Genomic DNA, 25,204 nt, shown 5'->3' with positions numbered 1-25,204 from the left:
TTCTGGAAAAGCCGCTTTCCTGTCATTGATATACTAGGCTCAAGAGCTGCGTCATTATATTGAGCTTTATAGCCTGAGTGACACAGGAAGTAGGACTGAACAAATCAATAAAACTTCATGATAGATAGCCACCTCATCCTGACATGGCTCATTTGTGCATCAGATGGTTGACATAGGCGCCTGCATTTGGGACAGTAAGAGAACAAGTTCTGTCTGGAGCAATCTCTCTATGTTCGCAGGAATTATTGATGAGCTGGGAATTTTTATTAATGAGGCTACTTAGATCCTGAAAGGGGGAGCTGTGATTGCAGCATGGGGGGAATCTTCAGCACGGCAGTTTTACGGCTGCAGGCGTCAGTGGAAGTGCCCCTGTGTTGGCGTTGCTTTTGGGTGTTGTTAGCAAGAATTACAGCTTGACAGTGTCGTTCTGACAGCCCCATGAGTGCCCCATCGTGCTCTTGTGATACCCCAATCATGAGACCACCAAAACACTGCTTGTCTTTAGGACACTGATTAATTTATGACTCACTGCTGAAGCACTTTGGAGCAGTAATCACAAACTAGGACTGCACTGTGCAAACACAAAACCTAAGGGCGCTCCCTACTCCAGAAAGCTCTCAATCCAAACATTGCAATGTAAACACACAGCAAGAGATAACCCATGGGATAGCGACGGAACATGTGGAAACAACAGGCCAACATTGATCAGCATAATAACATGTTCTTAACACACAATTTTGCTCGCCTGCAAAGATTTCTTCCTCTTCCATTAGGCCATGACCAAATTTGACACCCACCCCACCCGCACAACTCCCCCCCCCCCCCCCCCCCCCCCCCCCCCCACTTTCTGGGCCTGAATTGAGAGCTTGGTTCGTTTTCCCAAGGGTTTATGGAGGGATTTATCATTTGTGACTCTTCCGTTGGCTTTGTGAGTGTCAGTGCACAGCAGCGGGCTGTTCCTGGCTGTGCAGGGACTGGGCTGGCTTGTTGTGACACCAAGCACAACAGTCGCAATGTCAAAGCATTCACTTCCCCGAGAGGGTGTTTAACCCGTCGATACAGTGTCTTCTGTATTACCAAACCTGAATCCCTGGGGGTCATTCGCATGGGCTTGGAAGTATTTACCAGTCCCCTGCGGTTGTGAAACTATGCAGTGTTACCATGGCATCCCAACAACACAAGCAAACTCTGCTCGTGAGGCCTCTGGATCGCTGGATCCTGCTCTGACTTAACCTGACTTGAAACCGGATTTAAATGGGGAATGTTCACTGTGCAGGATGGGTGCAAGGGACCTAAACTGGCTAGCTGTGACACTGGGAGCTGGAAAGCATATAGCAGCAAGGTAAATGAGGCTTTCCTGAGTCTCTCCTGCGTTGGCTGGGTTGCTAATGCTACAGAAAAGAAAGCTTGAACTTTGAATGGAAGACAGACTCATCCTTACCTAAAATCGGTGGTGCTGCATGGCAGTAATTAAGATTAGAAAATGGCTTTTCATTGATCTGGCCCTTGATAGTGCAAACCAGGGTGAAGTTCAGTTCTCTTACTGCTGAACTGGTGTTTCTGCTGAGGCTGCTGAGAACAGCTTTGCCTTTATGATAGTTTATCTGACAGCAGGCTTGTATTTTACCTGGCTGGATCGCTTTCTGGTTTGTGTGTTGCGTTGTGCAAAAAATCCCCGTCTGCTGATACAAAGGGGGGTTGAGGCTGGAATGCAGCCTGATAAAATCCAGCAGCCAGGGCTTACTTTGGTGGGAGTTATTCTTGCCTGACTGTAGGACTCTAAATCACACTTTCAGATTCAATTCCTGTCTTCTCAAGACAACCCAGAGGAGTTGCAAGAGAGCAGCCGGTCTCTGTCTGAACTCGGAAGGACCTGGAGTTATGTAAAGCAGCTGAAGGCTTCTGCCTTGTTGCTAGCTGTGTGAGGATGAAATGAACCCTAGCCTGTCTACATCAGCCATCGGGTCAAGTATAGCTGGGTGTGTGTAACACACGAGTTTGCTTTACACTCAATGGATTATTTTTTTTTGCTGGTGAAAGCTGAGCCAGCTTGCAGGGCAGGGAGGAATCTTGCCTCATATGTCTCTGTCTGGCTCAATCTCCTCCTTTCCCTCCTTCAAAAAGAGAATTTCCTTTTAGTTGCTGGGATCTCCAGCCACCTTGTATTCTTCCCGCAAAGAAGGAAGTACATATTTTGAATAGGTTGTGGCCAGAATATGTAGCCAGCGCTATCTTGCTGTCCTGATGAGGGGAAGAGCTGAAGGGTGACGCATTCAGGCCAGAGTTTGAAATCTCAGGGAGAATTTACAACCTGATAGTAAAGAGATCTGTCCCTTCAAGGCTATTTGAAAATGCAGAAAGCCCATAAAACTAGTTTTTGTCTCTGCCGCTTCTGCATAGGAACCCAGAAATTTAAGCAGAAACCTGTCCTGTCACCGTTTGACTGTGGACTAGCGTGGTGGTATTTCCATGTGCAGCGTGCAACCCACCTAAACCACCTTTATTTTAGCGCTAACAGGAGAGAGAAGGCAAAACCATGGTGTCTAGGGATAGCTGCGGCATCTCTCATCTGCCGCCCTCATTCCCCTGCATGGCGCAGACTCGCTGGGTGCTGCTGGCAGAGTACAGCGTGTGCGTCCAAGGCTGCAGCTGGCTTTGGTTTATATTAAACTAGGCTGGACCTGGCGCTAAGCTGAGGCCCCTCATCTCCTCTCTGCAGTTGCACAGGGGAGCTACCTGCTCTGCAATAGAGTTGCAAATCAATGCGTATTCCCCCTCTTCTCACTTCAACATCCATTTAGGCAAGCACAGAGGAATGGAGAAGCCTTGAGGAAATGGGGAGCAGACCTGTCCTCTTCTAACTCTCTGCCAAGAGAGCCCAGAAGAGCCCATGCTTCACGTCCCTTGGCTGCGCATGTGGCAGAGGTGAAGGGAGGTGCAGAACAAAGCCAGGTCTGAGTGCGGGGACACAGCGCCAGGTGTGTCCTGTCCCTTCCCTCGCCTGCCCGAATTCAGCAGGTTGACAGAGGGTGGGAAGTCAGCCAGGCACACCCAGCTCTCCGAGGCAGTAAAATGATCCCTCTTTTGCCCTTCGGCCAAGCCCAGCTTTTCTAACGGATAAAAGGAGAAGCAGTCAGGAGAACTCGCTCACTTCCCTGGTCTCCAGCACAGGTTCCCTGAGCTTTTGAAGGGTAGGGGATACTGAAAACACCCTCGGAGCAGCCATGTCCCGGTCTGTGAGTTTCAGCTCTCGCTCTGTGGCTGTCCCAGGGATCAGCCAAGTGCGGGTCAGCACCGTCTCCTCGACCCGTGGACTAGGAGGGGGTGCCGGCTTAGGCAGGGCAGGTGGCTTTGGCAGCTCCAGCCTCTACAACCTCGGCTCTGCCAACAAGCGGATCTCCCTTGGAGGTGGCAGCTCCTACAGCCTTCGCTCTGGATACAGCTATGGAGGCATGGGATTCGGTGGGGCACTCAGCCCGGGGGGCATTCAGGAGGTCACCATCAACCAGAATCTCCTGACGCCCCTGAATCTGGAGATTGACCCCAATATCCAGCGGGTGCGCAAGGAGGAGAAGGAGCAAATCAAGACACTCAACAACAGATTCGCCTCCTTCATTGACAAGGTGAGGTGTGGGAAAGACCGATAGCTCTGTGGACACTGCTTAAAAGCAGGTCTGACCCAAAGCTCGCTTAACCGAGCGAGGGATTCACAAATGGGCTCAGGATCAGGTCCTCAAGAGCATGGTGTGATTTGCCTACTGCAATCCAATAACTCTTATTAAAGCCCTGCTTGCATTGTTGTCAGCAAAGGGTTTTGCCCTGCTTAGGCCAGCTTTGTACCCCCTTTATTTAGCTGGGGGGGTAAATAATGTGGGTGCAGGCTTTAAAGATCAAATCTGCACCCAAGCACACCACTACCAAATTCAGGGAGGAGGGGGCCTCTTGGAGAGGAATCATCCCAGTAGAACAGATCTTGACGTAAGTCAGAGCTTGCTGTGTTTGTTTGCACTGCCCTGTACCTCTGTGGTTTTACTGTCTTGCACTACTTGATCCTATGTCCTGTGTAAAGTTCAGCTCTGGCATCCTCAAAATGCAAGGAATCCAGTTTGAGTAATTGGCTGATTCTGAGGTCTGTCGATGGCTTCTGTCAAGTGTCAGGCAAGCAGAATCTGCTTATCTTTAATTCATACAAAGCCTTAAAGTCATAAGCCAAGCCCCAGAGTAGCAGGGCTCCCTCATGGTCTTTATCACTCTCCAGAGTTTAGGTGCTTCCTAGGAGCAATCTAAATTCTTCAGATACCATCCGCAGCCCGTCCTTCCCCCAGAATCCAAACTCTGTAGTGTCAGCTCCCCCTTCCTCCTGCTTTCACAAATGACCCCTTGGTTGCTTTCCAGGTCCGGTTCCTGGAGCAGCAAAACAAAATGCTGGAGACCAAATGGAGCCTCCTCCAGGACCAGAAGACCGCCCGGAGTAACATTGCTCCCATGTTTGAGACATACATCAACAACCTGCGTTGTCAGCTGGATGGGTTGTTGAATGACAAAGGGCGTTTGGAGGGCGAACTGAAGAACATGCAGGATCTTGTTGAGGATTTCAAGACCAAGTAATGTATAATCTTCCCATATAACGGTGTAGTTGAGCTGGCACGTTGGTCAGTAGCTTGGCGGAGATGTCCCCAGCTTTTCTGCTAGCGAGGGAGACTTTTTTCCAGCCATGAGTTAGATGTCTAGTCCAGGGAAGCTGCCTGGATTCTTCTTGCCTGGATTGCTTGTTGTTCCTGGCACCTTGTTCCCACATGGTCTTCAGTGGCTCCGTCCTCTTGGCTTTGCTTTTGGGCCTCCTCAGGGATGGCTTTGTACTTGGGGTTGGACGTGCCAGTTCGGGTGCGTAGAAACCCCATGGGAGCGCAGCGGGTTGGCAGGCGGTGGGTGAACTGCTGCTTGTTTTGTGGGTAGGTAATGGAGCAGGTGACTGCAATTTTTAAGTGACTTTTCAGTCCAAATCGTGTCACCTGGGAGGAGTCCCATGAAGAAAGTAGCCTTTGTCCCAGCCTGTGCCCAACCCAGCTGTACAGGGGGATGCCTTTAATAAAAAAAAAAAGAAAGGAAAGAGGGAGCTGGCAAACTGGATCAAGCAGGAACTGAAAACAAACAGATCTGATAATCCGCAGGGTGTGTTTAGGGAAAGTCAATAGCCAGTGATTCCCAAGGAGGTGCATGGGAATGATGTTTCCCTCAACCCTGCTCAGTTATTTCTACTCTGTGCTCATCCACAGTTGTACTTTGCGTCTCTGCAAGGCAGCGACAAGGAGCTGGTTTGCACCCAGAGGAATTATAGCCCTAATTTTAGTTGCATGTCACATGAATACAAGGTGCACAGGCGCATATTTATTCTTCCAGCTTACGGGTCCATGTAGAACCAAACCCTATATGTGCTAAGAGAAGGGAAGCAGGAATTAGGAGCCTAAGATGCTAGTGCAGCAGAGGGAGTGAGGATGTAGTATCTGGAGTTCAGAACCTGCTTCTCCCCATTTATATGAAGAAAATCTCATCTTCGAAGTAGAATACCTAAAACATGACTAGCTCTTTATGTGTCTGTTGCCTCTTTTTCATATGGCCAATTTGCACAGTAATTTTCAGTTTACATCTGGGGTAGGGGAGGAGATTTGTATGCACGAGGCTCCAGGGGATGAGATTCAGTCCCTTACTCAGTAACTGCATTGACTAAGGGTGTGGTTCAAAGTAAGGAAGGGTAGGAGCAGACTGTGTTCATGCTGTCCACGTGGCTTGGTGCAGGGCGTGCCAAGGTGTGATAGTGCACTGGGCTTCCCGAGGCACCTCGGGAGTTAATGGAGAATATTGAATGATTTGTCAGTTGTTGATCAGCTTGGTGGAGCTTTCCTCAGGAAATGAGGAATCTGACAAACCGTTCTAGAATAATTCAGACTTTTTACCTGTCTCTGATTATCCATTCTGCGCTGCAGGCTGTGCGTATGCAGCACGATCATGTAGTTTCCAGTTCATATATTACTCTGCAATAGCAACGGATGTAGTTCATTGACCTCGAAAGGGACAACGTCCATTTATGCCAGTGTGGATGGGCAAACTTCCAGTGCGGAGCAGAAGGGGAGGTACATGAAGGCTGTTGAAAGTGAAGTATCTCACACTTTGGAAGGCAAATTACAGTGCTAGCCATGCAGGGACTGTGTAAATAAACAGAGCAGTGTCCTAACGTCAGCAACAGCAATTCCAAAACAGCCAGAGAAAGTGGTTCCTGCTCTGTTCCTTGGATGACTTTCAGGATTTGTATAGGAGATTCTTGCTGTTTGTTTCAGCAGGTTGGCTTACATAGAATGATGTACGGCAGGCTCTGAGATCCAGGCTTGCAAGTGGTACAAATCAGTGAACTCCCGTAAAGTCAACGGAGCATGATTTTTATCTGTTGAGGATCTAGCTCATTACATCTAAAGGTGAACACCTAAGGAAGGGATGTAGCCAATATTAGAAACTGATGTGACTTTGAAGCGTAGCCACTTTGTGCGGAATGAGAATAATTATAATCAGCTCTTACCAGGACAGTGGCAGGTGATTGACACCTGCAAAATGTTCTCAAATGTCTGTAATAAGGAAGTGCACAGTGAAAGCAGCATTAGCAGGTGCTTTGATCAGCATAGAGGAATTTGCTGAATCTGCTTGCGTCTCTTCCGCATTTGTATTTGCTCTCTCAAGGGGCAGGTGAAAAAGCTTGAGAGCCTCTGGACATAGACTGCCATCCTGCAGCTGTCCATGACTGAGGATAAGGAGCAGAAATCTTCTTAAGTGCAGTGAATTCTGATGAATGTGGGAAAGCATGGGTGATAAATGCTTTCCAGGTTCGTGGTCATGGAGGTGTGGACCAGAACAGCTTTCAGGCATCAGCTCATCCAAACGGTACCCTGGAACTGTGGCATACAGCTGGTACTCTTGTGCAAATAATATACATGCCGCAGTGGTACAGTAAACTTCTGCCTGCGGCTGGCTTGCTTGGGGAAGTCATAGGCCTTGCTGAGGTGGTTCACAAAGAGGGAAATGGAGGGAGAGAGAAGGGAATCGGGGTAACTCTTCACGGTGACATTTTTTCCTTTTACCCAGGCTCTAACTTCACACCAATCCCTTTTTTTCTGGCAGATATGAAGACGAAATCAACAAGCGCACGGCAGCAGAGAACGAGTTTGTGGTGCTCAAGAAGGTGCGTGCCATGGATATTAGCTGGGACTGATCATAGATGTTTGCAGCCCTTCTCCCCCTTTTGTCCCTACACTCTCTTTGCTAGAGCTGTGCCTAGAGACCTGCAGGTGAAGAATTACAGCTCTCATTTCTGGCTAAAGGCTGCCCCGGTGCAGGCACTGAAGTCTCTATAGGATGCTGGGAAGGAGTGCCAGATCCCATGGATATCATAGATTATGGCTATGTCTTTCTTTGGGACATTTCCTAAGGCCTCCCCTGACTGTCCAAACTGACAGTGGACTTGCAGACACAGGTCCAGGGGACCCTACAGAACATATGGGATCTTGCACACCAGCAATATTTAGTACACTGGTAGATAATTTTTAGGACATGGTGGGTCATTGGGCAGATGGACATGGAGAGCAGACAGCTAGGGGAACTTGATGGGCTCATGGCTGCTTTTGAAGCCATCAAAGGCTGGGTGGACTTAGTCATCAAAGACATGGCAATCTCAACGGATTATCACTCTTTTTTAGGATGTGGATGCCGCCTACATGAACAAAGTGGAGCTGGAGGCCAAGGTGGATGCGCTGACGGATGAGATTAACTTCCTGAGGTCTCTCTATGAAGCGGTAAGGTCCTTTCTGCTTCTTGTGGCTGCTGCAGTGTAGCACCACCAGTGGGTGAAGAACAGCAAATGGCGACTGAGAAAATTAATGTGCTGTTTCCAGAGACAAGAAAGGTGACAGAGACATGGAGTCTTCCCTTGCATAAGCAGAAATAAGCCTGCAAGTAAAGTGCACATCCTGTGAATTGTCACAGTGATTTCTCCCTGTCTGGGAGGTGAGATGGCTTTACTGCAAACGTAGCCAGGACATGCATTAGTTTTTTGATGCTGTTAGTGTGAAAACAAGGAAAACCAGTGTATTATAGCCAGTGCTGTAGTGCTGGTGTGTGCTTGTGTGTTTGTGTGCTGTGTGAGAGAAAGAAAGGAAAACTCCTTGTTGCAGATGCCTTTATCTTACCCATTATTTGCAAGATAAGAGTTTGGTTGAACTGGAAACTTGCATACTTGCGTAAGGTGGTGGAATTTGGCCCTCGCTTTGTTGTGAAGATGATGCTCAAGCTTCTTGGACTAGCATTTCATGTTGGGTTCTTATCTCAGGAGTGGGGTAAACTAACCTTGCTGACAAACCGTGGGTGATAAGAAGTAGCTCCATTTCTGGTGTTGTTTGTTACTTTGTGCTTTGCAAGGTTGATGTGATTCAGTTGGTTTCCTTCTAATTAATGAATGTTTTGGTTGAATTCTTCTTATCTGCATCCCTTTCCCTGTTCTTCTCCGATTCTCTCTTTAATTGGCTTGCAAAAGAGAGGCCCTTAAAAGTCAGTGATTAATGGTATTGTTTTTAATGCAACTGGCAGGAACTTCATGAGCTGCAGGCCCAGATCTCTGACACGTCTGTGGTGCTGTCTATGGATAACAGTCGAAACCTGGACCTGGACAGCATCATCGCAGAGGTCAAAGCACAGTATGAGGAGATTGCCAACAGGAGCCGGGCAGAGGCCGAGTCCTGGTACCAAAGCAAGGTGAGTTATGGGAGAGATAAAGGCAGTTACAGCTTCTATTAGTACACGTATCCTGTGTGTCGTGAGTGGGAGAGGTTTTAGCCAGCTAATTGACTGCCAGCCTGACTCCATCCTTTTCTCTTATTCTGTTTCATGTCACAGTACGAGGCACTGCAGGTCACTGCTGGAAAACATGGAGATGACCTGCGCAACACGAAGAATGAGATCTCAGAGATAAACCGCGTGATCCAGAGGCTGCAGGGTGAAATCGAAAATGTGAAGGGCCAGGTGAGGAGCTGCCCTTGTTCTCCTGCTGCAGAGCAGTGGATTTAGCAGCAACAAGCGTGCCGGGGATCTGGGTGTAACACAACATCTGTAGAAGCAGTTTGGGGGTGGCTGCAATGCTCACCTCAAAAGATGTCAGTTCTGCTGGAGGGAGAAATGTAGTGCTGAGAGGCAGCTGAACTATAGGTGAGAACAAGTCTGCCAGCGACCAGGGAGCACAGAAGGGGAGTGATGCAGAGCCGTTTCCAAAGGGCAAGGCTGCGTGTGGCCTCCCTCCCAGCCACACACATTCCGTGTACCCTCTTGCTTCTGGGATCTTTGTCCACTCCCTTTTTGCAGAAGGGAACACCATGGTTGGGCACATAAAAGAATTTTTCAGCTGTATGGGAGTTCTGTTTGCTTTCTCCAGGGGCTGTTATCGCTTTATCAAACGGCTGGTGAAAGCTAGACCAGTGAGTGGTTCAGACCATGTTCTGGGCTGAAAACTGGCTGTGAATAACCAGGGTGCACAAAGCTGGAGATAAGCCATTGTGATTCATCCGTTTGTGTTTATTTGGTTTCAGGGCAGGGAGGCTTCAATACACACTTACAAGCAAAGAGCTGACCCAGGGCAGCTCCCTTGAATAATGAATGAGAGTATAAAGCACATGTGTTCACTGTGAGCCCTTCCTGCCAAACGTGGGGCTTTTTTGGAGGTGCAGGGGGCACAGCTGAGGGTGCATTAGACTGCCAGCTTGATGTGGCCCCACAGGGATGCTTTTGGGGTAGGTCTGCATTGTTAACTGCAGGTCTGCTCAAGTCCACGCTTGCCTGACATCAAAGGTTGCTGGAGACCAACAGGCTCTGAACAAGCTCTGGGGCATAATAGGAGAGAAAACCTGAGCTTGCATTAACCCTAAGTGTTGTGCTGTTGTGTGCGGTGTGGGTGGGCTGAGAATCACCTGAAGAAAGTCTTCCGAAAATGTAGCCAGTGGAGAGAGATAGGGTCTGCCTTTCGGAAGAACGTATCTTGGGATGAGATGAGCTTCCTTTGCAGGCTGATCTCCATCCAGTGCCCAAAAAAATGTGTAGGCATGAACTTCTAGGGATCTAAGTTGAGCAGATGGCTCCAGGGCTCTGCAGATACAGAGATGGTCCGGCCAGTAGATGTCAGAAGTCAATGGGCAGTAGTGTCCTCCACCAAGGAGGTGAGATGCCCGCTGACGTACCCTGCTCTGTCCCTGAAGCGTGCCAAGCTGGAGGCAGCCATTGCTGAAGCTGAGGAACGTGGCGAGTTGGCTGTCAAAGACGCCAAGGCAAAGCTGGAGGAGCTGGAGGCAGCTCTGCAGAAGGCGAAGCAGGACATGGCCCGGCAGCTCCGCGAGTACCAGGAGCTCATGAACGTCAAGCTGGCCCTGGACATCGAGATTGCGACCTACAGGAAGCTGCTGGAGGGCGAGGAGAGCAGGTGGGTGCAGCCTGTGGGTTTTACGTGAGGAAGGGTCCAGCCCTTTGTTCCCTTTGCTTGAGGACATTGTGAGGGCCCAATTCCAATTTCTGCAAGGAAATGCAGAAGAGAAAACTTTGCATTTTAAACTGATTTTTGGTCCTGAAAATGCTTTGGCTGAAGAGCCAAGCTGGCAAGTTTCTGGGGAAAATTTGATACTTTTGGTGAAAATATGCCAAGAAGAAAGAAGTTGTTTTCCATCATACATTTGATGCTGTAGCAGAAAATTTCCAAGTGGCTTAAATCCCCACGGAATTAGGACAGAGGTGCTGTGCTCTTTCAGCCACGCCCAGGTGATAGCAGAGCTTGTAAATGTAGGGCCAGAACAAAGCGCTGGATGGCACACTTATCTTGTCTGAATTATTTACAACAGCAGTAATAGCTCACTGCCATTGTCTTCATCCTCAGCGCTGAGGCCCTGGGGGAACACTGAGTAATGCAGAGTCTAACCCATCCTCTTCCTTTTTGCCTTTGTGTTTTTCTTCTCCAACAGGTTGGCTGGTGATGGAGTTGGCAACGTCAACATCTGTGAGTTGATTTTCTAATTTATGATAGTTACACATAGCCATGTGCCTATAGAAAATGCAGGTGGGGACCAGCTGGGTCTGCGTGCAGGAGCCTCATAGTGCCCTGCCTTAGCTTCTGCAACCCAGTTAGCCCCCTTCTTAAATGGGAGCCCCCCGAGACAGAAGTTGATAGTGCTGTTGGGTCCATGGCAGACGTCAGCTCTAAGTCATCTGTATGAAATTTAACTTGGGGGAATATTGATCTTTCTTTCCTCCCAGTTTTGTATGGAGAAAAACATACTAATGAGAAAATGCGTTGCCTGGATTGGAAGTTAGTGTGAAGGTGATGTTAGAGGGTGTCTTTCCAGCTTGGGAAGCATTGCGTACTCACCTTGCCTGGACATTGGACAGATGCTGGTGTTTCGGAGACGCTGTCTACAGCTCTAAACCAGTGGCTCTACTTTTCATCCACTTAATTGCCACTGATAGCTGGTGAACCACATGCCCACAGCCTCTTTGGTGCACCAAGAGATGACCTGAATGTGTTTATGATACAGGGTTCTCTATGCTGCAGGGGGTCCTGAGCCAGACAGCATGATGGTGAACGGGATGAACTGTTCAGCCCTCACATGCATCTGGCTTAGCACAGAGCATAAACAGTCTGGGCTAAAAAGTAACAAGAGATTAGTCTCCCAGGCCCTATGTTTTGCAGGAGATCGTAGAGAGTTTTCATCTGGTTGCTGCAATTTAAAACTGCCCTTTTCGTGAGGGTGCCAAACTGGTTTGAAGTTCCCTGGCGCTCACGTTTGGTTTGCTTCTCTCTGTGCCACAGCTGTGGTCAGCTCCAGCGGTGGAGGTGGCTATGCCAGTTCCAGTGGATTTCTGGGAGGAGGAATCGGAGGAGGCCTTAGCCTGGGAGCAGGCATGGGCAGCGGGGCGCTCGGCTTCTCCTCTGGGGGTGGCTCCAAATCCTACACCATCACCACAACCTCATCCAGCAGGAGAAGCTTCAGGAAGTAACTCCAGGAACGGAGATCAGCGGTACTCATTACATGGGAGGAGGGAAACCATAGAAAGAAAAGTCTTGTTACCTTTTATAGGACAAATTGGCTGCAAAATTTCTGCAGTGATGAATGAATTGGAATAAGACATACCAGAGTACCTGACCCTGCCACATCACGCCTGAGGCTTGATCCTGCACTGTTGAACTTAGTGGGAACCATTCCACTGAGAGCAGGTTCAAGCCTGTAGGGTGAAATTTATCCAGTGAAGCAGGTGGGATAATGCTTTTGTTACTTGTGTGCTTGGTACCCCCTGCTCACGGCTGGATTTCGCCCTTTGAAGGGCAAAGCAATCATTAGAGTGGCAAGTTATTCCACATTTCTGCTGTGGTTTTGCAAAAGAGACCAGAAGATTATCTCCCTCTTAATATGATTTGGAAGACTTTATTCCCTTAGGCTCCTCAGAAAATGCCAACCCTTGTTAAGATTTCAGCCTGGGTTTGTTTTCTTAAAGTATACCAAGAAGAAAACAGTGAAACTGTTCTGGGTTTCTCCTTGTTTTCTTTGGAAATGGGCTCAGAAATGGAATTCAACAATTCTCCTCTGAATGAAGCTGATTTCTTACCGAAGGCAATGCAGACAGATTTACGTTCGGGTTCTTTATAGCGAAGTAACTCATAGACAAGCTCCCCCACCCATTCCCTCTCCTTCAAAGAAGCCCAAAGCTTAAGGGATATGAAGTTGCTTAAAATTATAAGTAGCACACTAAAACGGGAGATAACATTCCCCATCCTTGAATATCTCTGTTTACTACCCTGTATTTCGAAGTGTATCTAGTGATATCTGGTGTCTTTACTACAGCTAGGGAAAAAGCGTGTTTTGTTGACGCATCATTACAAAAATACTTGTTCCTGCCAAAATGTGTCTTCAACTTAAACATGCCAGGGAAAATAGTTAGGTCGTTACTGCAGTAGGAAGAATTGTTAGATAAATAACTTGAAGAAACGGCACAGAATTGTTGTATTGCATGCTCAGCCATGTCCTAGCAGTGTATCTTTGGTTGACGTTTTATGCCTTTGTGGTCTGAGACCTTGTCACGAGGCCATTAATAAAGTTCCTCTATTGCATGCTTCTTCAGTCCCAGCTGAGTTCCTTGTCTCTGCTGCCCTGGATGCTCAGGAGCTCTGGAAAACATCCAGTGTTATCACCTTCCTCCTGTCTCCAGAGCCGGCTCCTGGCTGTGTCCCCTGGAGCAGTGCCACACTGTGGTGAGGGTCAGGATTTAGGGTTTGCTGCCTGCACAGTCTTTCATTCCTGGGTGCATTTTACCCGCCTGCTTTGCACCGAGTCTGGGCAGTGGGGTGATGGGACCGGTTTTATTCAAGCACTTGGTTTCAGCCCAGCCCCTGATCAGGGCTGAAACTGCCTGAGACCAATCCGTCCCCAAGCACCATCTTCCTCCGCTGAGCCGAGAGGAGCTAAACATTGGAGGAGACACCTCTCTTGCAGATGACCAAAGCTTGGAGAAGTGAATCTGGGCCTTGCTGCATGAGGACAACTCATTCCTGCTCCTTTTGGGGCAGCGTGGGGTGAGAAGGGCTCACCGCAGGGTGGTTTGTGCTTGCTCCCATTCTTCTTGTAGGGCCGCGGTGCAGATGCATTGCGAGCGCTTGCTGGAGCTGCTGTTGCAGAACGCATCACCCCAGTGGGGATGGGACCAGGCAGAGATTTTGTAGTCACTGAGAAAAGCTGTTTCCTCCAGGGTGAGGATGGCGATGAGACTGCCAGGGCCTTGAAGGATGCTTTACCCGCCTGTGCCCAACACGGCCCAGCACCTCGCGCCTGAGCAAGCGCAGTGCTGAGCCTGTGTGTGGCTTGACTACACTCACGGCACTAATGGCAGGGAGGGGAGGAAGCCACGGTGCCCAGCAGAGCTGTGTTATCAGCGGCCCGGCACACCCAGCTCACGGCTTTTATGTCATAGCCAAAAAGTAAAATGAAAAAAATCCCCTGAGGTTAATTGAAACGAAAAGCTCAAAGATAGATGTTGCCCAGATGTTTCTGGCAGGAGGTGCCGCTGTTTGCCATCACGATGAATTGTGGGTCTCTCTTAGCATTACAAGAGATCAGCAGGGCTCCATTGCTGCTTCTTGAATTTTCAGGTGTGAGGCGTGCAGCACTGACCTGGGAAGGGGCACTTGCGGTCTGTGTGGCTGCAGCTTGTCTACGTTAGCAGAACCACATACACTGCACAGTGATGATGCAGAAAAGGGGATCTGCACGCTCCAGGAAATGCCGTGAAATATCTTTGTGAGTCCATGGAGATGGACGCTCTTTGTGCTTGCTGCTCGTTCTTTGGATCTGGTCGCAGCTCAGTCTGGTGTCATAAGTGGAGCTGGTCAGAATTTAATCTCTCTGCTTCAGAGGGGATGCTGATCTTACGAAGGCAAAGTGCCCTGAATTAGTGTAAAAGCAGGTGTATTGAAAGCCTCCTGTTGAGTGCAATTTCTGCAAGTTGGATTCAGGAGAAATAATTCAGCTTCAGAAGCAGCTTTGCAACAGAGGAGATTTTTGCACTTCCAGAGGAAGGAGACAAGATATGACCCAGAGAAACCCAGCACCCACCCACTCCAGAGCCCTCCACCATGGAGCACTACCGCTGCCAGACTGAGCGGCGTGTGAGCTGCTTTCGGTGCTGACGTCCACTTTTCAGCAGGCAGAGCCATCACCCTGCTCTCGTCGCTTGGGCTGAGTCTGCTGGGTGCCAGACTTTGCCTCCCACTGCTTGTCTGAACAGCAGCTGAGCTTCCTGTGCTGGTGGGCAGGACGTCACTGCTGGAGAGAACAGGCAAAAAAGAACGATGATGGGAGCACGCAGGCCTCAGAGGTATTAAAAGGTAGAAAAAGCCATTAAACAACTCACAAAGGAGTATTTTTTGGCCTCCCTGTTTTGCAGCAGTGACTAAGAAGAATAACAAGCATCTGAAATGTGCATAAAATCATACACAGACAAAGGATGTTCGTGTTGGTGCAGGGCCAGAAACGTGCCTGGTCTGGACATCAGAGTGACCCAGCAAGCTGCTGTGGTTCATGGAGGACCTGTGAATTTGGGCTCAAAGAATTTAGGGAAAGCTGGAGGTCATTTAGCTTTGCAAATGAGAGTTGAGGGAAAGATGGAGCCCAGCAGAGAGCAAAAGACAATTGTGGAGGGTGATTCCTCCTCGAATGGGCAAGTCCTTTGACCCATCTGGTGCCATCTCAGGGACACTGTTCTGTTCATGCTTTGGGGCAGGGTAAGGCCAAGACATCCCAGCCCCATTTTCCCTCCTGTTATGATTTAAGCAGGTAATACTACACAGTCAGGAGCACATCCACCTTTCTATACTCAGCTGTGTAGTTTCAGCCTTCCACAGTACAGCTCCATAACGGTAAGTGTTGCCTTCATCACTGAAACATCTCAAAGCCCTTAGTTCTTATCATGTCAGTTAAACATCTTAATAGCTCTGCCCTGGTGAGAGCATGTTAATCGCTGGGGAGGTTGCTCCATGCATGCACTTTACTCACAGGCATTAAAGATGCCCAGTTGATTTCATTTGGGTGGTCAGTAGTATTTCCTCTTTCCAAGCCAACTCTACAAGGAAACCTTGCTGCTTCCTGAGCTCATAAAAGCAATGAAATTGCTTTTTTTTCCTTCGTACAGTGTTGCTGGTTTCCATGCAGGTGTAAAGCCCAGCTATCCCTGCCAAGGCTCAGAGCACTTCAGCTTCTGCCTCTTGCTCTCTGCAGGGTATACTTTAAGTATACTTTGTAAGTTTTTATCTAATACTTTAAGCAATACTTATTTGAGTGTTTCTGCCATCTCTGCTTGCTCTTGGCCTCTGTGAGCTGCTTGCTCTCCCCTCCTAGTGAGCTGTCCTGATTTTCTCTCTCCAGTTAAGTGCCCCAGCTGAATGCTGTGTTCCTGCTGGACCATCCCTGGTGTTTCCTTCTGGGCTGCGTTGCAGGATGCGGTCGCTTTGCTCCATCCACCTGCCCCTGCGGCACTGCTGTACCACCAGCTGCAAACACTGGGATGCGAGGTTGGACATGTGTTATTGTAATAACAGGACTGAGGTCATTGGCAACGTGGTTCTGTCCACAGATGTCAGAGGATTTTACAAAGGAGGTAAGTTCTGTTGTTCTCTCTAGAGAAACTGAGGCAGAGGAGGGGTGAGAACTTGGCCGAAACTAGGCCTGGGAAGAAGGCTGCAGATGGTGGGGAGCTTTCTTCGGTTCCCCAGTGTTTAAGCTGCATTTGCTTCAGTTTCCATCAGTTTTTCAGTAACTACTAAGGCCAAAACCCTGCTCTGAGGTTGATTGAGATTTTCATCTTATGTTTAAAAGGAATTAAATGGCATGAAACCAGTATGGGCTGGGCTGAGTCCCCAGCTCCACTGGGCAGGGAGGAGTAAAGTGGGGGGGAGACAACTCCTATCCTGGGAAGGCTTCCACCTGGGAAACCTAATTAGCTTGATGGGAAGCCTAATTGGCTTGATGAGGTTATAAAGGGCAACACCCCATCTAGTAGAGATGAAAAGAGGTCCTCCAGCCTCATGCTGGAGATGGTGGGACTTTGTGCTCTTGCACTGGAGCAGCCGCAGCCTGGGAAGAGGTATGTAGCATGGGCTGGGAGTTGGGTCTGCTTTGCCTGGGGGGGGTCGCTGCAGTGAGCTGAGGGGGACCTGGTCTGGTGCAGGGATGAGAGGAAGGACAAGGGGGTGTAAAACCATCCAGTAGCTCCTGGTATGTGGCTTTGAGGAGTTGCCAGGCAACTCAAGGCAACCGGTGATGGTTTTAAGGGGATTTAGCAATCAATGATAGTAATAAAAAGTTTCAGTTAGCTTTATGCAAATGGCTAGAGCATCTTTGCTTAGTCAGTGCCTTCTAAATGTTTCTGTTTGTTTGTTTTTCCTGGGGGAAAAATCATTTGGGGCTCCACCCTGTCCTAATGAAGACATCTAACCTGGGAAGCACCTGTTTCTCGTGCCTTGCTGGCAGCCAGCTATGTCGTAAACACTCAGCGCCGGGTGGAATGGATCCTGCTCCTTGTGTGCAGGTGTGAGGAAGAAAAGAGTTGTGCCTTCGCCTCAGTGGTGCTGTGCCTGTGCCTGTTTTAGACCCCTGTAAGCTTTGGCATTTGAGATCCTGGAGCAGAGACAAGAATTAACCCTCCTTTCCCCAAATGAAGGTGTCGAATGAAGGTAACTGAGTTAATATGTCAATTTATTGGGGATGCAAGACTAAAACTAAAATAAAAGCCACTGACAAAATACACGGTCACTAGAAATAAATCCGTACTTCCTCTTTGCCTTCAAATAGGGTTAATGTACTTAACTAGCAGTTCAGTGTGCTAGGTACTGGATGACTGGGAAGGCAATTGATGCTGGTCCCATGTGTTTAAGGCTGAGTTTGGATCCCTTGAACAAGGTCACAGAGGAGCTTTGTGTCTTAGGGCCAGACATGTTGATGGATCAGCCCCTTTCATACCTGACAGCGAACTCCGGCCCCCACACCCTTCAGTTATGACGGCATTTACGGCAACAGGTGAGCCAGACCATTCAAAACCCAGAAGACAAAGGAAAGTTGAGGATCAGTTTCAAAACGGGTAACACAAGTACATAAGCAAACCGCCTTCAAACAGCAACGGCCCTTGAAATCTATCCTTTGGGGCAACTAATCAATGAAATCAATGCAATGTGTAGGGAAACTGTAAGCTAGGTAATTTTAGGTGAGTTCTGCTCATGCCAGGGGTGCATGTGTAATCTAAAAGGCTGACTGATAAAACTAGGTTGATCCAGGGTGGGAGCTGCTAAGACAACTGGGCTGGATAAAGCTCTAATGCAAATGCTCTCAGGTAGAAGGTGCCCTCTCTCCCGCTTCATTTTAATCCTTGAATCTGTAGGAGTGGAAAGACCAGGGAACTACACCAAAGGCATCTTGTTTTAGCTGCGTAATAGGAGTGATGAGGGGGATTTTAGCCCTTCTTGCTCCTAGGTTCCCTAGCAGAAATAGCAGAACTCTTGAGCATAGAAAAGACCTCTTTGCCTTTTGTATCCCCATGTAATGGAAAATGGGCATGCAGTCTGGGGGAGCTGGGTGCACATCGGCTCTGGCTTGGCTGTTGCTGTGTCTTGGCAGAAAGCTATGCATGTTGCTTTGTTTCCAGCCTTGCCATTTATCTACAGCTCTTTACATATTGCTCCTGGCTGCCTTGGTCATGGACGCCACCTTCACGTGGGAGCTCTTCATGCTCCTGCTGCTAACACCATCACCGCAGCTCACTGCTGTGCTGCCTACCCCCACGCTACTGGTCCAGCACGAGTTTCTGTTCGCTGACGCATGGGCACTTGCAAAACCAGGCTCTGAGCCATAGGTGAGCCCTCCCTGCGAACGGCAAGCAGCTGCAAAAGGCAGAGCAAAGCTGACTTTCAGCTTGGGGAATTCTCTGGGGAAAAGGCAGAAGATGCCTGAGTTTGGTAGAAGGTGAACACTCCAACTTACAGATGTTGATGGGGAAGCCGCCTTCTGCACAGAGCCTGTAGAGAATGAGAAAAGGCTGCACATTATCAATCTGTCTTCAAATGCAAAGCCCTTTAGCCTCAAATGTGAGCCTGACCCTCTCTAGCCTGTCTCTTGCTGTTTGGAGGTAGTAGGACTGGCTGTTTGGGTGGGTTTGCACTGGTGGAGGTCTGTTAGGACTGATGGGAAGAACTGATCTGCATCAGGACTGTGTGGTTGATTTGCAGCATGGCAGCTCTGAAGTAGCACTGTCCAGTTGTTCTTCCTTTCAACACATGCATCTGAAGTAGCTTGTGCAGCCCTGCTAGGCTCTGTCACTCACCTGCTCTCCTCTCCTTCCAGCAGCTTCCTATAGGTGATGATCTCGATGTCCAGGGCCAGCTTGACATTCATGAGCTCCTGGTACTCGCGGAGCTGCTCGGTCAGGTCTGCCTTGGTCTGCTGCAGGGCTGTCTCCAGCTCAGAGAGTTTGTGCTTCGCATCCTTGACGGTCGTTTCCCCACGCTGCTCAGCGTCAGCCACGGCAGCTTCCAGCTTGCCGCACTGCAAGGAGCAAGACACGGTCAGTCTTAGCTGTCTCTTGCTATCTTCAAATGTAGTGCATTATCAAGAGATGGGTTTAAAGTCTGGTTGCGCATTCAGCCCAGCAGTAAGATGGACTGCATGTCCCCTCTGGCAGGGGTTTGAGGGAGCTGGACACGCAGTTTCAGTGCTCCGTCGTATTGCTCACAGGGGGTGGGACGCTGTAACTGCGTCTGCCTTCGGGTACTGCATGAGTTGGGCTTTAATGCAGCCCTAGTTGGAGCAGCAGAGTCCCAGCTCATGTACACCCTTTGCAAGGTGCTACAGCACCATTTAATTTAGTTGTGGGAGCTTGCAGGAGCAGCAATTCACTCTCTGCCCTGCTGAAACACCCAGACCTGGCTGTGCTCACCTGGTCCCTGGCACTCCTGACTTCTCTGTTCAGTTTCTGGACCATCCGTGTCAGCTCAGCTATCTTGTTTTTTGTCTCTCGCAGGCTGTCAGCGTTTCTGCCTGCAGTAATTCGCAGCTCTTTAAACTAAAAAAGCCCAAAGGACATTGTTGCATATCCCAAAAACAAATGCTCCGAGTTAAATAGGAGCAAATCAGGAGAGTGGGGGGTGTTTCTCTGGGTTTGAAGTTAGTCTGAAGAGAGAAACTGCCCCCAAACCCTCCCTCTACCAGGTTTTCTCACCTTGCTTTCATACCAGGCCTGCGCTTCTGCCCGGCTCCTGCGGGCAATGTCCTCGTACCGAGCCTTGATGTCCGCAATGATGCCATCCAAGTCGAGATCTTGGCTGTTGTCCATCTGCACGATCACCGAAGTATCTGAGATGTGGGCCCGCAGCTGGTGGATTTCCTGCTGGTGACATGGGGTTGAGCTGGTCAGAGAGATGCTGGTCCTGCTGGGCTCCCAGTCCAGCCCCAAGCTGGTGTGTCACCCACACTGTGTGCAGCTTGGTCTCCCTTTGTGGTGACCATGCAGAGATGAATTGCCTGTTCTCGCCATTCACCGCAAGGGATGACCGCTGCCCTGCGTTACCCCCTCTTCCCCTGTCCTTTGGGATAAGCAGCTTCAAAATCCAGCTGGGAAATGCAAACAATGGCTGGAGCAATAGGGAGGCTTCTTACCTCTTTGTAGAACATTCTCAGGAATTCAGCCTCTTCTTTCAGGCTTTCTACCTTGGCTTCCAGCTCTGCTTTGTTTAAGAAAAAACAGCCCACATCCTGGAGACGCGGTGGGGATAGAAGAAGGAAGTTTGTTAGCAAAAGCAGACTCGGGGCTACCCTTGGGGTGAGGGACTTTCAGTGCTGGTACTGTGACCGTGTGCCAGCTCCCAATTTACCCAGTTGCTGCTGATTTGAGTTCAAGCAAACCCAAGCACCAGCTCCTGCTTGTACTTGTTTTGTGTGCTGCTTTTGGGAAATAAATCACCGCGTGCACCCCAAAGACCTGAACCCGGAGAGGAGAGTTCACGCAGCCCCCTGCTCACCTTCTTCAGGGCAATAAGCTCACTCTCGGTGCATGTCCGCTGGCTGCATTCGTCCTTGTACCTGTGTGGGAAAATGGGAGATTTTGTTTGAGTTCAGCGCAATAACATCTTTGTTTGGGTTTCTGCAGGCCTTCTTTCAAGAAGTGAAACTCCTAATTTTTTTTTCTTTCTCCCCAAACAGTGTTTTGGGATGCTTTCGTCTTGTTTTGTAGCCCATGGGAAAGCAAACATGTTTTCGGAGAGGTTTCTGCATTTTTACAAAGTTGCAGCAGAACTGTTTTCATTTGACCTCTGCAACAGCAAATAGCTGCTGAACATTTCTAAATGTTAATTCCTTGAATTAGGAAGGAGAGAAAGAGAACCTGGAAGAGGGACATCCTCTGTTTCCTCCATCTCTCTGTAAATTGGGACCTTGTTTTATATACTGAGATCCTGGTAGATCTCTCCATCTACCTACTAGTTCTCTGGGAACCATTTACTACCATGAAAAGTTCATGGTCTCTGCCTGTTTACAAATCTCAAACAACATTCTGAGCCCTGCACTCACATTTCTCTGTTTTTTACTTACATTTTCTTGTTGGTTTCCAAAACCTGCTGTGCTGCTTTCAGGTCTGTTTCTAACTGGGCTCTGTTGCACCCCAGTGCTTCCAGCTGCTTCTTCAAGTTACCAATATAAGCCTGTAACATGGGCATGATGGTATTCTTGCAGTGTTTTTGACCCTGCAGAAAGCTCCACTTGGTGTCCAGCACCTTGTTCTGCTGTTCCAGGAATCGAACCTGAATCCCAGAAAGCAAAATAGGAAACGAGATGAGGATTAAGAGCTCGTGAGAGCCAGTGTCCATGCAACAGCAGTGAAATGTGTTCCTGCTCTTGGTACACGTGAATGCAGCGTTTCCCAATCCAGTGTGCTTTTGTTCTGGGCCACCCATGTGGAAATGCACAAAAAACCCCTAAGCACTCCTAGAAAGGAGGGATTTGCAATAAAGTGGGGATGTGCGAAGAGGAATGGGAAGGAACTGGAAGGCTGAGGAAACTGGTCTTAGCTTGTTCCCTCCTTGTAGTCAGGCCTAGAGATCAGAGCAATAGTGCCTGTACACTGAAGCTTCCCCAGTGGCTCATAAACACCTTGGTGCTCAACTGGCACCGTTATGCAAGTTGCCCTCAATGTCTAAAATGAGTTGTCTTACAAGGATTCCATGCCCTTTCCATGCTAGGCACCTCACTTGGACTCTAGTGCCTGCAAACTGGAGCTGGGGAGGGGTTCTCAGCTCACCTTGTCAATGAAAGAAGCAAATTTGTTGTTGAGGGTCTTGATCTGCTCCTTCTCTTGGTACTTCACCGTTTGCATGTTGGGATCGAGTTCCGGTCTGAGCGGTTGGAGCAGTTGCTCGTTGATGGTGATGGGTGTGATGCGGCATGGCGTGGACACTCCACCAACCCTGTAGCCAAAGCCAGCACCTCTGTAGCCGAACCCCGTGCCAGCTGCACCAAAGCCATATCCACGTCTCGGAGGAGGACATCTTCCAACAGCTCTTCTGGGCCTGGAGCATGCCATACCGCCAAGAGTTCTGCTGCTGAAGTAACCCAAACCACGGTAGCCCATGCCACCACCCCAGTGACACAAGGCAGTGCTGAAACTACATTGATTCCTGGGAAGAGCTACAGAGGAAGAGCCAAAATTCCTGATGGCATGGCCGGAGCTGATGCTGTAGGAGCAGCAGGACATGGTTGCTGGTGGGAGAGGGATTGGTGCAGACGACGTGCTGGGAGCAGATTCCAGGGTGCAGTTCCCTCTGACCACAGTGAAGCACCTTCTTCCTTTTATATGCGTGGAAAATGGGGCGAGGCTGCATGAAACTTCCACAAAATGTTTATGATGCAAAGAATGTGAACTACTTAGCATATATTGTACTTACCAACAGAGAAAGCAGCAGCATATTTGCCCCATAAAGGTTTGAAGAATGCTGTTAAGTCAGAGGGGTCACAGTTAGGTCTTGTGTAATAGCAACAAAAATTAGGGGACTTGGGCTGGGTGAATTGTTTCAGGAGATGTGGTAAAAATTGCATGTTCCCCTTTTTATGGGTTGGATGAAGTGGAACTGAGACCTTGAAAATGTAAAATGCTTCTCTGTGAAAGGAGATCTTTATGTTTTGCTGGTATCTCAGCTTGAAGTAAGAGCTTTGAAGGAGAACGTGATTCAACCTGCTGTTTAATAAAAACTATTGGTAATAAATGTGAATTTACTGAGAATTAATCAACAAAGTCTTGCAGGCAGGTTAGTGGTAAATGACCATGTTTTGTTGGTTCTGCCTATAAAAAGGCAACGTGTTTTAATGCCAGGGAAGCATCTGTGGGGCCAAATCTATTTCTTAAGGTGAATTTTTCTGCAGATTGCTGATATGAGTGTTTTCCAACATGGTAATTTATTTGGAGGGAATTGCTGATCAGTTGAAATTGAAACCGATACTTGGAACACGGAGCTTTTGCAGATTGGCCAAATCCTTTGAAAACTGGCGTCTCCTCATCCCTCAGCTTGAAGGTTGGGTTCCCACCTAGTTTGGGGCAGGGCCAGGCTTGGTCCTTCGCCTCCTACGTTGGGGAAATGCCCTCATTGCGGCGTCAGGGCTCGGACTCTTCCTGGCTTTGCTGTTCACACGTGTGTGTGTCTGGGTCCTTGGAAGGACAGGGATCGCGTTGGTGCCAGCGTCACTGTGTGGGAGGGCGGCGTGTTTTGTAGAGGCAGGGTGGTAGTTTCAAAGTAATGATTTTGTTTTGTTTACTGCATTTCTTTCCCCTCCCCTATTCAGTGGTTGGTTACAACTGCAAGCCGAATTTGCCAGCTTTGCTGTAGGGATCTGGGAGCTCTTGGACGCTTCGGCTCCAGGGCTCACAGGCATCCTTAGCGGAATGGGGCATGAGAAGATCTAGAGTTAATCTTGTGATTGTCCTCAATCCTCATGTGTCAGACCATGTTACTCCAGACTGTAGTTGTGTTTTATGGCTCTCTGGCTGCATCTCTTCTCTCCGCATTCTCGTCCTAGGAAACGCTTTCTGCTTTTGATGAGACAACTGGCACCAAATGCAGCTGTACAGCGCTTTTGGACAGAAACCTGAGGACAGGGGTTGCAGGAGGCTGGGCTTGCAGGGAGCCTGACCCAAAAGGAGAGAGGGACAGTGGATAAAGCTGCAGGTTCTCCAATGCAACAGGGAAAGGCAGTTGAATATGTTGTTGAACTGACTCCAGAAAACCCCAAAATGTTTTGAGCTAGCTCAACTAAGCCGAATAGTTCAAATCGGGTTGAACATGTTAGGAGTGAGAAGTTTTGGTGCTACATTTTTTTTTTTAATGGAAAAATCTCAATTAAAAAAAAAAAAAGTTTTGTTTCGGAAAAACTTTTTGATGGAAGAATTCCTTCTCTTCCAGCCTACCACAGGCTTCAGAGCAGGACAATATCCCCTGGTTTTGTTCCTGTTCTCGTGACCTCTCGCATCCCAGCTGCATTCGCGCAGTCTGGCTGTACCCACTTTTAGCAGGTCTGTCATACCACAGTGATTTTCAGCCCCCTCCTCTTTCATCCTGGTTTTAGGGGATTAGGTCCAGGGGTATGATGTTCACTGAGTGATGGACGTGGGAGGAGCGTGGTGGATGAGATGTGTTGTGACCTGATCTCCTCACCCCCCTCCCTGTTCCCACGGACCAGCTCTGCACCTCACGCTTTCCAAAAGCCAATGATCTCTTGGGGACTCTAATGAGAGATGGCTTCAGCCTTGATTTGAATTTGGGTTTGATTTTTTTTTAATTGTCTCATTAATGTGTGTTTTGTAACTCTGAAAAGAGGAGCCATATCATGTGATCTCAGATTTGCTGTGTCAGTTTATTGGGGAGAAATAGAGAAAAAACAAGATAAAGGCAAACAACAAGCGTCATAGGGGAACTGGATGATCTAGGTAAGACTCCTTTGCTCCCTTTGATTTTTAACTTTTCGTTGCAATCATGTCCATATGCTGGAGGAGCAGAAACTTCTATCACTCAGTATTTTTAGCCCAGTTATCTTCCCAGGCAAGTGGTTCCTTAATACATATGCTGTGCTAACTGTGCACTGCCTTGTTAAAATAGCATTGCTGTCCAGGCTTTGCTAGACCTACGTGATCCAGGAGGAACAGGCAAACTTTGGGAAGAGCCAATTTGTAAACCTACAGCATAAGGTGATGAAAAGAGCAAGTTTCGTAACAGTAGGGAATGTTGCAGGGAATAAGCAATGCAGACTGGACTGAAAGCTTTAAAATCCCCCCCGTGTTTTCTGTGCGTGCTGCTAGCAGGCTGCTGCTGACGTGAACTGGTGCCGTGAGGACCCTCCTTTCAAATGCTTGTTGGTTTTTTAACGTTTTGACCTGTAGGAGGTTGTAGAGGACACGAGTTTGACATTGGAGCTCTTCCCACTCACAGCACTGTATCCTCCCGTGGTGGTACAAGGAGCACAGATGTCTCCAGAGCCGGTGATGCTTTTGCCACAGACGCCTCCTCCGGTCACTAGACCTCTGCTTCTGAATAGGGATCTGCTGCTGGAAGAGTAGCTGC

The 25,204-nt window shown here is 48.7% G+C and overlaps 2 protein-coding genes across 2 annotated transcripts; one reads left to right on the top strand and one right to left on the bottom strand.

Annotated features, from left to right (window-relative positions):
* The first annotated feature begins 3,005 nt into the window (after positions 1 to 3,005).
* Positions 3,006 to 13,187, top strand: LOC127028378 (keratin, type II cytoskeletal cochleal). The gene is made up of 9 exons (XM_050914086.1): positions 3,006 to 3,623; positions 4,396 to 4,604; positions 7,168 to 7,228; positions 7,743 to 7,838; positions 8,629 to 8,793; positions 8,935 to 9,060; positions 10,284 to 10,504; positions 11,037 to 11,071; positions 11,882 to 13,187. The coding sequence occupies exons 1-9, from the start codon at positions 3,225 to 3,227 to the stop codon at positions 12,067 to 12,069; spliced, it is 1,500 nt and encodes a 499-aa protein (XP_050770043.1). The 5' UTR covers positions 3,006 to 3,224; the 3' UTR covers positions 12,070 to 13,187.
* A 5,091-nt stretch (positions 13,188 to 18,278) lies between these two features.
* Positions 18,279 to 22,227, bottom strand: LOC127028367 (keratin, type II cuticular Hb4-like). The gene is made up of 9 exons (XM_050914070.1): positions 21,898 to 22,227; positions 21,192 to 21,400; positions 20,624 to 20,684; positions 20,262 to 20,357; positions 19,825 to 19,989; positions 19,543 to 19,668; positions 18,931 to 19,151; positions 18,591 to 18,625; positions 18,279 to 18,514 (listed from the first exon to the last, which is right to left on the bottom strand). Exons 1-9 carry the CDS (start codon positions 22,225 to 22,227, stop codon positions 18,279 to 18,281), a joined length of 1,479 nt encoding a protein of 492 aa, XP_050770027.1.
* Positions 22,228 to 25,204: the final 2,977 nt, after the last annotated feature.

This window comes from Gymnogyps californianus, unplaced genomic scaffold (assembly GCF_018139145.2).
Source record: "Gymnogyps californianus isolate 813 unplaced genomic scaffold, ASM1813914v2 HiC_scaffold_32, whole genome shotgun sequence".
Taxonomy (NCBI): Eukaryota; Metazoa; Chordata; class Aves; order Accipitriformes; family Cathartidae; genus Gymnogyps; species Gymnogyps californianus.
Note: the sequence above shows the minus strand (reverse complement) of the source record. Positions and strands in the feature narration are given on the sequence as shown.